The sequence below is a fragment of the Brachionichthys hirsutus genome, chromosome 15 (genome assembly GCF_040956055.1).
Source record: "Brachionichthys hirsutus isolate HB-005 chromosome 15, CSIRO-AGI_Bhir_v1, whole genome shotgun sequence".
Taxonomy (NCBI): Eukaryota; Metazoa; Chordata; class Actinopteri; order Lophiiformes; family Brachionichthyidae; genus Brachionichthys; species Brachionichthys hirsutus.
In genome coordinates, this window is record NC_090911.1 from 8,823,286 (window position 1) to 8,834,959 (window position 11,674).

At 44.2% G+C, this 11,674-nt stretch overlaps 1 protein-coding gene across 1 annotated transcript in view; it reads right to left on the reverse strand.

Annotated features, from left to right (window-relative positions):
- The window catches only part of gpc5c (glypican 5c), a 59,962-nt gene extending 48,832 nt beyond the window's left edge, over positions 1-11,130 (reverse strand). The window contains exons 1-2 of the mRNA XM_068748898.1: positions 10,953-11,130; positions 3,586-3,747 (exon numbers count right to left, since the gene is read on the reverse strand). Of these exons, the coding sequence (XP_068604999.1) occupies positions 3,586-3,747; positions 10,953-11,130 (340 nt within the window). The remainder of the gene's footprint in view (positions 1-3,585; positions 3,748-10,952) is intronic.
- Positions 11,131-11,674: the final 544 nt, after the last annotated feature.

The window sequence follows — 11,674 nt, forward strand, 5'->3', positions numbered from 1 at the left end:
CCAACCAAGATAATTCTGACAGTCAAAGTGGAAATTTTCCTCAGGGGTTATTTACCAAATAACAAGGTTGTGGGTTAGATATCCTCATCTGTCTGTTTCGGGTATAAGGATGCAAAAATCAACAGATATAGTAAAAATAAATAAAAAATACTCTCTTCTGTCTCTGAGTAAGCAATTATGGCGCGAAGGGACATCCCGCGGGCTACAGAGATGGTCACAGTTGGTTGAATTCAACAACCTGTGAAATCTTGGGGGGGGGGGGGGGGGGACAAACAGACACAAGCTGTGACAGGACAACAAACAAACAGCCCTCAATTCTCTGATTCTTCTTCTGACATCGTCGTAATTTTGATTGCCACACAAACTCTCATGAGCATTCAGACTCCAGGAACAAGGAGATCGATGGAGTTCTCTGAGGATGAGACTTCTCTCTCTCTCTCTCTTCTTGCTGTTCCATCTGCATCTCCTTTGAAGGGCACCTTAAGTTTATAGTGTGATGCATAGTCGATGATGACAGCGAGCCATCTGGGCCAGGAGAATCTTCATTTCGCTGAAGAGAATGTCTCGGCTCCTGCAAGGAGAACTCGAGCTCTGAGATGGTTATGCTCACTTGCACGGGGGTAATAAATATTGTGCATGCTCACGTCTTTGGCATACAAACACACACACACTTAGTCATCAAGATGTGTGTGTAGAAAATGTTAAAATATCAGACACACACACCCACGCACGCGCACACACATATAAACACAGATGTCATGGTCTTAAACTGTCAGCCACGTCAGCCGCGTATCGATGACACCAGTGATTGAAAGTGTCAGCTCTTTCTTGACATCTGCTCACCAGCAGTGTGAGTTTAAAGTAGACCCAGATACTTATTCTCTTTGCTCATCATCTCCTCCTGTCATACACATGTACATACACGCAAATTGGATTGCACGAGTGCATGAACTCGGCATGGTATTTAGATGAAGTCTTATTGGAGCTGGCAGAGTTAAGGTTATGTAGTACGCAAGTATACATATATAAGAATACATATATACATATCCAAGGAAAAAAAGTAAAAGAAAGTGTGGGGCAAATTCCGCAAGTCTCATTAGGCCTTAACGTCTCATAGAACACCGCCAATGACATCATTACCTCCACTTTTGTTGATTTGTACTTACCAGGTACATTAAAACAACCTCCCCTGGTCGGTACAATATTTGTCGCTGTCAAAAGCTTTTCACACCTCACTGCGTTCCTGTGGTAGCATCGACGTCGACATACAGGAAGTACAGCATTATGTAAATGTTGACGGAGACATTTAAGCGTATAGAATGGTTGACAACACAACCATCAAGCCCAAACACCCATTACAAATCAACTCTGGGGAAATATGATTTCACTTACTTTCATTTTCATTTATTAAGCAAACAGCAAAATGCATTAAAAAATAAAGAGAATATCAGAATGGCTTGAGGTAGGAACTTCTCAGCATCCAGACATGTGGTCTGTATTTACGGGGTCATGCTCATGACATGACAACTCCTACACGTTGCAAAGCACAGTAGGGCATTCAGGGCTGTGCAAACAATGGCAGGCCAAAGAAAACACAGGGACACACACACACACACACATGCAAACACACGCCTTAAACATACTGGAAACAAGTACACACTTTTCTTTGTAATGTCATTTTGTTCAACCCTTTTGCAACAAGCAGAAGGGATCATGATTTAAAGCCATAACGTGACAGTGAATAAGGAAAACACACACCAGGCTTGTCGTTCTCGGGGTTAACAGTAAAGACTTAAATGACAGGCTGATGGAAACAGTGCCGGATCATCATGAAACAATTAAGGAACAAACACCGATTAGCAGCAGATGAGTCTTGAACCAGAATGCAACTGGCTGTGTCGCCAGCTGCATGCGATGCATCAGACACGCCGCAAACGAAACGGCAGAAAAGAAGAAAACCGCCCGCAAAACAATTCCCCGCCGCCCTGTGTGTGTGAATAACAGCACCGGCAGCGTCAGCCAAACTCATATTCTAATTACTTCATGCGGTATATGAGCCTCTTGCTACTTCACATTCCGCTTGAGGCATTCAGACAGCACAGAGACTGTCCTTAGAAGGCCTTGCAAATCGAGGGCAAGTGACATCATGATTTTCAGCGCCACCATATTCCACTTTCCATTGTTATTGCATTGTTGCTCTCCGTCTCGGCCTTTTCTGGACATGTGGAACACCTGACCTTCGTCCTCCAGACATGAGATGCATTAGGTAAGAAGGGAACAATCTTAATGATGATGAGACTGACGATTCCCAGGAACGCTGCTGAAACACAGTAACTTCCAGTCATGTATAAAACAACTGCACGGGCTTATCTCCAGCGTTCTGTCTTTACCCCTGCAGAAATACGCTTGAAGAGAACACGGTGGTGTGGTGATGTAGGACACTGAGCACCGTGACAGTAATATATTCTGTTCAGATGACATTTACAACTTAACATTACAGGAATCGCTTCCAAATCCGTGTCTGAAAATGAGAAATTTCTCCACGAGAGTTCTCTAAATACATTTATGCTCTCTCTCTCTTCTTTTGCATATGATGTGGTTTTCCATATTGGACTGCGAGACCAGTGCATCCATCATTATACGGGACCTGGCCAACATGGCGTCTCAGCACACTCCTTGTCTTACACAATGTAATTGTATGGAACCAAAAGCGTATAAGACAACATCCAACGCATGTCTCCCACATTGTTGCACTGTTTTTGAGGTTTTCAGGACGGATTTTATATTTTTTTAATCAGTTTCTGAAACTGACATTGAAAAGACTTTGCAATTTCCAGAAAAAGAAGGGCAAGATTGGGCAAGTGGTGCACTGCAAGATTTACTTGGGTGAAGTACAAAACCCTTTGGCAGGCAAACACTCTCTGAATCAGTCTTTGTATCTACAGCAGAGTCTTGTTTATCCGGAATTCAAACATCTGAACTGACCAGGCTACCGAAGAAGCAATGCAACGGAATTAAAAAGTAACCACCTAAACAAACAACACGAAAACAAAACATTAAAAAAAAACAATTGCCATGCGCAGGTTGTTTGCAACTAATTTCGCCACGGCTTTCAGTAACTCCTCGTCCCGTGAGGAAGATGAGATAACAACGAAGCAGACAACTTTCACCAGTTGAAGAAAAGGGCCTCTGTACCCTCGACTTCCAGTTTACCCCGACTGATCTTTCTCTGCAGTCTCTTTTGCTGCCAAACCCACAGAAGAAGGGAAGAGGAGGGGAGGGGGGGATTGAAGCCTTGCCCGTTTTTCTGAGCTGCACACATCGCTGTGTGTAAGCTATCCAGAAGTACAAACTTTTTTTTTTACCCCAAACACTGGACAAAATAAATATTTTTGCCCAGCCAGCACACCGACACAATATTATTTTATTTATTTCATATTACTGAATCTGGATTTGAGTTTCAAGCTCATGTCAAACCTTTAATTAAATATTGAGGGGTGTAAAGTCTGCTGCAGCCATACCAGACTCGCTGAACTGAAACATCTCATCCCCATTTGTTTGTTTGTTTTTTGCCCCGGTACTTACCATGGAAGGCGTCTGAGTGGCCAGAGAGAAGGTGCTCCAGCTCATAGCTGTAGGAGTGAATGTCATGGAGGGTTTCCCTCTTTACAGCAAACTGGTAGCTCTCTTCCGTCTTCCGGGTGCAGCAGGACGGACCCTGGTGCTTGCAGACTAACAGATCCACATCTAGGAGAATAAAGTGAGGATGGACGTGTGTTATTTTTATTGTTCGTCAACAGTTATTTATCTAAATTCACGGATATGGTGCCACGTCGTTGGAGCATATCAGGCAACAATGGACGTGCAGAATTAAGGTGTCAACAGACAGACCTTATTAAAGGAAATGAACACAAAGAAAAAAGTTTGCCATTTATTTGAAGTGGTCAAATACAGAATATATATGTGAATTCTGTGTGCTGTGCAAATATGCGTTAGTGTCCTGAGTATCCGCATAGATAGACAGACCATAACTCCACTGGGAGACAGGAGGCTCCGCGGGAGGGTGAGAAAGTAGACCAAGAATCCATCTACATTTCCTGCTATAAATACTGCCTCTGCTAAATACATAAATATTTTTGACTCCTATGAGTGCACACACATTGTTAAGATGTACATTTTTGCACGCATGTATAACCGATGTCTCGTGAGAACCCAAAATGCACACGTGCAAACATGCAAAATATACCGTCCGACACGCGCAGACACATAAGTATTCTGTTGGAAATCAGAGTCTTAATTTTACAGCTCATAAGGCAATGACCTCAGCGTAAATACTGTGATCCAACCAGCAGCTCAATCAGGCGCTATTACATCAGCTGGAACAGAACCCTCGCTGCCATGCCAGTGTCATCTGGTCCTCGGCGACACACAGTATACGGCGTCATGTTGTCACTGGGCACAATTACACAATTAGCATGGGCTGGAGAAAATGGCCTTTCACACACATTTCCTTGCACGGGGACTCAAACGATAACATATTTCAGTGGTAGTGGGTCAGAGGTAGGGGGGCTGTTGGGACAGTCAGATGGGGGGGTGGCTGGAGGCAGGTGTTGTAACCAGAGCCTAAAGCATGGCCTTAGGACAGACCGCAAGACTAGTGCCTCACTGTCCAAATCCCTCCATGAAACACAATAGGGTTGCATTCTCAATCCCTCTTTCCCTTTCTCCTCCCTCTCTCCCATTTGCCTGGCATATCCTAGTGAGGCCTGGGTGTCTCTTAATTACCCAGTGAGGCTCCATTTGTTCCCATCCCAGAGCCAGAGGAGTGAAGTCATGCTGCCCCCCCCTCCAGCTCATTATCTCCATCTGCATAGCAGCCCACTCTCCTTATATTGGCATAATATGTTTTCTCTGTCGACACTATTTGCATGACCTATTCTAACAAATTCAAGGCTTACTATTAGGATACTATTATTTGTTGCTTGCATCTTCTGCGCCTCCAATATACTTTTTTTTTATGTTTTCAGTCTTTTAAACATCGTAGGCAGGCTATGTTAATTTTAACTTCAAAAATTCGACCATCAAATAGTGAAGACACCAGCCTTTAAAAAGGAACCCATTTGCACTATTTGTTCCTGCAGCCGTTTTGATTTGTTCCCCCCGAAATTCCACTAATTAAAGTAAACCGATCGGACGTCATCAATGTAGAGACTGAGGCCAGCTCAGTTAAAATACACCATAATCCCCCCCCCACACACACACACACACGATTGATTTTGATTCTGTTTCAAAGTCTCATTTCGCCGACTGTGGCGTCTGTCCTCTCTCTCGAGCCTGCCCTCCTCGCTGTCTGGCTTCTTCTCTCCTTTGTGTTTGCGTGTTATCTATGATATGAAACTAATATCCAGGGACTCGCGGTGGAATCCGGCCTGGCCTCCCCGTCCCTGTGCGAGTAGATGCGTGGAGTAAATGATACGCAGGGAGACTTCGGCTGTTAAAGCCACCACAGCAGTCAGGACAGGCGTGTCACAAATATACTAGACACCCCCCCCCCCCCCCCCCCTTTCTGGAATCATTGTAACCTGTGTCACTCCTTATATACATATTGCTGAGTGTGTTCTTTTATAATTTCATTTAATTGATTTCACTTTAATCACTCATGTCTAAAGTATTAAATAAACATCAAGGATTCAGCGAAGACCTTCAGTTGTTTGCTCAGCAGTGAACCATTGGATGTATTGTAAATACATTATGCTTGCGTCTACTCCTGTTCTCTCTGTCTCTCTATCACTCTCTCCCCCTCTCTTTGTTTTTGACTGTCCTTGTCGCTCTCTCTTTCTCTCTCTCAACCCAACCAATCAAGACCGATGACTGCCCACTATGAGCATTGGGTTCTGTCCAAGGTTTCTGCCTGTTAAAGGGACGTTTTTCCTTGCCTCCATTGCAAAAGTGCTTGCTCTTTTGGGACAAGTTGGGTTCTGTCTTTCCCTCTCACAAATTAATTAGGGCTCATGACTCTGCAGCAATTTTCAAGTCCGACTTCAAATGTTTAATTGGGGGGGACGGGAGCATTATGGCTGACATCCCTTAAACAGGCCATCAACATTCTTGCTTTGAAGGCATCGATTCATAGGTCTGGATTTATTATTTCGGATTACATTTCAATTTGCCTCCGTATGACCTTCTCAGCTCAGCCATAAAGCCGGGATGCCTGGGCGACAATTGCTGTATGAATAAACACCTTGATTTTAACAATAAATTCTGATCCTTCTTGATGGTTCATTTATTCATTTATTCATTCATTTACTGAACCGCAGGTCGCAGGAGCCTATCCCTGCGGTGAGAGGCGGGGTACTCCCTGGACAAGCCGCCAGCTCATCGCAGGGCGAGTTGAGAGTTGAGCTTTGTGAAATATAGTTGCGGTCGCTAGTCAACGACTATTGTGGCATTGATTTTAATTAACTTGTCATTTATAGCAATCTAAGAATTGCTGTTGTGCATCTCATTTCAAATAGTTTAATGTGACTTGTTTAATGACGCCTTGTGTTAGCTGCCTGCTACTCATTCTGCCTGACCGAATCTTGTCATTCTGAGCTCTTTAGACTGGGTGTCAACTCTAAATCCTAATTTGCTTAATCGTCTTCCGGTGACAAATACCTCTGGAGTAATTTGATGTATTAAAGCCGTGGCTCAGCAGTCTCGAGTTCTTAGTCGCAAATCCTTTCAGTGACACTTCAGTACTTTTTAAAAAAAAAGTTGAAACCCCTGGCTGAAGAAACTCTGAATGCTGTGTAATAGTCCTGATAGTTCAAATGCCATTCTCAATGTCTTTCGCTACATTAGCCGAAAATAATCATACCATTAAGAATTGGATTGTTATTACCAGCCGTTTTAAGTACACATTAATAAAACTCCTACTCTCGTAATATTATTTATTTGCCACCTCCATCTGCTCAATATACTGTAGTACTATAGACTTTGATTTGGAATGTGTGGATACTCAGGAACTGGTTTCTTTTCAAGTTTGAGGACTGACTTAGTACCACAGCATATTTACTCAAAGCAGATTTACTGTTTTCAGTGGTCGACGTTGAAAAAAAAAACACATCTCAAAGGGTTGGTGCCATGGACTGGAATTTTTGGACAACTTTGAACCTTAATTGGGATGTTTAGATTTCCCAGACCCCAACCTGGCACTGCCTCCAAGTGATTGGCACGGAGTCCAGACGTTAGACGGAAGGCTTGTGGTTGTGAGGGACACCGACTTGGTGAAGCAGCAAAATATCGGGGGGGATTATCATCTTATTTGAACATTTAATATAATCTGATGAATGCTCCTTCTCAGAGACCCATCACCTGTCATGGCAGACTTTTTTATTCCTAGAGTGTGAGGAAGTTTAAACTTTTCTAGATGCTCCGCATTTTAAACCTGAAAATATTGCCTCCACCTCGACCACAGTGGAAAGCAAGTAAAGCAAAGTAACACAAGCCGCTGACAAAGTTGTGTGGAGATGGACTACGATGGAATAATCAGCTTCAGGCTGGGGTAACGCTGGTCGAGGTGGAATTTTCTGGATGCACTGGAGAAGGAGAATTTCACATGCTCGTCACTGCAATTATCCCAATTGCGGCTTTTCACCGAAGGACTCTGTCAGACGTTATTATTTTATGTGCCAATGTCTTTTCTTTTGAAGGGTTTACTTTTCTCGAAGCCATCCAAATTGGAGATTTTTCCTGTGTGATTTTCAAATTACGACTAAAGTAGGAAGTTGACACATAGCCAGGAATAGGCACTCGATCATTTGAAGAGTTTATGGAATAGATATTTGCACGGTGTGACACTATCTCAGAGACTAAAAGACATTCTAGGGAAAGAGTCTTCATGAACTGGATAAAATATTCTGTCTGTTAGTGTGCAATCATTTTGCATAAGATCATATCCAGCCAACTCTAAAGATCCCTGCTGCCTCACTCCTGGAGCTTGGTGAGAAATCTGTTCACCTTACATGAATGAAATGCAGCACTGTGTTGCAAAGCAAACATCAGATTGTGAAAAGGGCTGGAAGTTCTCCCACTTCAAATTTCAAGAGTTGCTTTTGTTGGCATTCGATCTGAGAACAGAAGCAGAGTAGCATAATTGTGCACACACACACACACACCTACACTTATTTATATATATATAAATATATACACAGAATCTCCCACTCCAGCACCCCTTCCATTGGTCAGCTCTTTGAAGACCAGATTGCGCCTGACCCAATGCAACCTCTGTAGGACAAGTACACAAAAAACAAAATAAGGTGGATGCCCAAAACACTCCTGTGAAGCTGCAGCGATGTTTGATTAGCTGTGAGGCCAAGCTACAGCAAAGACGTCGAGTGTCAATGCAGAGAAACGCAGCTCGCCACACCTCGCAAAACAAACATAAATATTTATATCAATTAATAGTCTAGACTAAGGAGCCACAGTTTGTATCTGGATCAGGCCCATTTTCCAAATTTGTGAGAACAAATAGACACGGAGGATGTGTCCGACAGATCAAACGTCTTTGAGGGGGTGAGACGCCGAAAGAGTAAAATAATTAACGTGAAAGTCCAGAGCAAACACTTCGTACTGTGTGAGTGTTTAATCGGCCATAACATTATAACGACCTGGTGCGTAGGTCTCCCGCGCGTCGATTGGAAGAAGCAGGAGGGGGAATCCCTCCCTCGCCCATGTTTGTTTTGGTTTGCAGTGTGCGCTGTACTTCCTTCACCCTACGTGCACTACGTATAGCGTTACTAAGTACATTTGGTCCTGTGTTTGAGCTTTCACACTGCGTATGAGCCGGACCAGAGTTCGCTTGTTTGGGCTGCACCAGACTTCGAATGAGCTATCACACCTGCCCAAATGAAGCGGACTATCCGAGGAAACGAACTCTGGTCCGTTTAAAGTGGACCAAACAGCTCTGGTGTGAAAGCGACTTAAAACAGGAATGACCTGTTGAGTAATGGACTCCGCTAGACCGCTGAAGGTGTGCTGTGACATCTGGCACTGAGACGTTAGCAAACCATTTCTGAACCATTTTTTTGCCGCGTGGCAGAGCTCATCATCCTGCTGAAAGCCACTAGGGAATACCATTTACATGATGGGATTGAATTGTTCTGCAACAAAGTTTAGCAATGTCCTCCTGTGGGACCTGCCAGCCTTTTGCTCCTCATGTGCATCAAATGACCCTTGAGGGCACCCATATGGCTCTTCCACCGGTTCATCGGTTGTCCTTCCATTGACAACATTTTGCACGTACCACCTTCTGCGCACTGGGAACCTGAAGTTGCTCTAACACAGTTGTCTAGCTTTCATAATTGCCTCTTTCTAGATGCCTAATGTATCCCACCCAATGACAGGTGCAGCCATTGTAACGAGATAATGTTACTGTCTTCACCTGTCACTGGTCCTAATCTAATGGCTGAGCGGCATATTTACTAACCGAGCAGTAAACTGCTCGTCAACAGCTGCGTTTGCTTCCACAGATATTCACATGGATGCTGCAGGATGCACCAAGGTCATTTTATGTCTCTAAGAACTAACCATAAACTGTTGCCTGTAATGATTTTGACATGGACTGTTGCTAGCGGTGATACCCTACTAAACAAGCATCTCAAGTTTTAGATGCTTGAGATGAGCAGCTATCCAGTCTCATCTCCCTCTTACCATCTTGCAGACCCAGACTAGGTGATACTTAAGCTGCCACTAACATGCATGTGACTCTATTGCTGCAAGTCTGCATGGTCTGTAGACACAGACTTGGCCCCATGGCGAATGAATGAAAATGAAAGCAGGAGATATTAAAATGAAAATATGATGTTTACGCCTTCTGACTAGCCCGATGTTTAAACTTATATGGTGACTGCGCAAAAGACAAACCTGGTGTAAAACGTGAGAAGTTGATGATGTCTTTGACTAAGCCTGCAGTACGTCCAAGGAAAACAAGTGTCGTTGAACCAAAGCCTGGACTGGCTCAAGATGTGTTTTGCATTCAAAACACATTTGGAACCAATGTTCATCCCCATGAAATAGCTTTTCCTCTGAGTGCAGAAGGAATGCACATGCCACAAAACCTTCAGGGCATTTCAAAGCTGCTTTCATGCATCACACTGACAAAAAATATGACAGAAGACAGGAAATAAAACCATGTCAGCAAAGGTCCCAAACTCAATGGGTTTCTTGTAGGAGTCAGCAAAATCCATCCTGAACTGCGTCTCTTAAACTCATGTGCATGTCACTTTAAAGTGGTGGTCGTTTCATCTATAGCCACAAAACAAAAAACCATGTCTCAGCAGCTTGTCTATAGATGTGCTCCGGGGCTTTCTGCCAAAGGAAATTTGCTCAATTGTTTAATCTCGTCAAACAGCCTGCCCATGGTAAGAAGCTCTGTGATTTATGAAACTGAAAACTGAAAATCAAGAGAATTTAGTGCATTAAACAAATCAAGACGGGGCCATGGAATAATGAGTGCATAACTGCAAACTAAAAAAGTAACCAGGGTGTAAAGAATGGACATTTATGACACCTGGAATAGTCTGACAAACATGATTTCACATTTTGCAGCTGCGTTAATCTAATAAAATAACACTTGTATTTGTAGTTATGTATATATTATAATGTGGTGGTCAATCCGATTTAAAAGTCTCTGCAGCTGTGAGCTCATGTGAGCAGAGAACAGAAAAGTGAACAGAAAGAATGAGCAAAAGGCGCTGTGTCCGCTACCCACGTGCACGTTTGACAGAATCACGGAACAGCTCCAAGCACCGGACGACAAAACTTTATTTTTGAAAGGACACATTTGCACACAGCGATCGTGGAAATAAATCGTCATTTCACGCGTAATTAACGGATCCCGCGGAATCCCCTGACGTGCGCAATGCGCGCATCTACCGGGAGAGCTGGTCGTTCAAAAGCCACCGACTCACCTGTGCCAGGTGTCTCCGGTACGCGGTGCAGCGGCCCCACCTGCCGCAGCTGGAAAGCGGTCCTCACCTCATGACAGCTGTACGCGCCCACGTCGGCCACGATCGCCGCAAAAAGGACGGCTGAAAAAATCAAAAAGCATCCGTAGGAGTTTACGCGAGGGCATGTTCCTCGGGACATTGCCGCATCTCACGCCAGGTATCCGGATGGACTGCGCTGGTCTGACGGCGAACTGTGTGGCAGTGTTGGGAATAAACAGCACTCAAGTTCAGCGAAGCGACGATGCGATTAAACATCTGACACGCGTTGTCGTCCTGCTTTCACATTATTGTTTGGGCTGAGCGTGCATGCGCGCCTCACGGGAGAGGTTTGGGGTCTTCTCTCGGTGTGGGCTGAAGCCAGTTTGTTCCGCGCGCAACACTTTGCAGTGGTCGTCTGTCTGCGTGCCTGTTTCCCAAGCTTTACGCACACTCCCTTCCCTCTCTATTTACTCCAGCGATGTGCCGCGACTAAAAGTCACCGCAATGCCCCCCCCCCCCCCCCCCCCCCCCCCCATTTATAGGCATTTAAACGCCCTTAACTGGACATTATCGTAACGTTAATGCGCAAAGACCGGCATGTTCAGTCTACTTTACGCTTTGTTTGGACGGGAACGTGATGGTTTGCGTCCCTTTAAACATGCTTCAGCTTTTTTTTTCATCAATTGGCAAAATTGTCCACAATA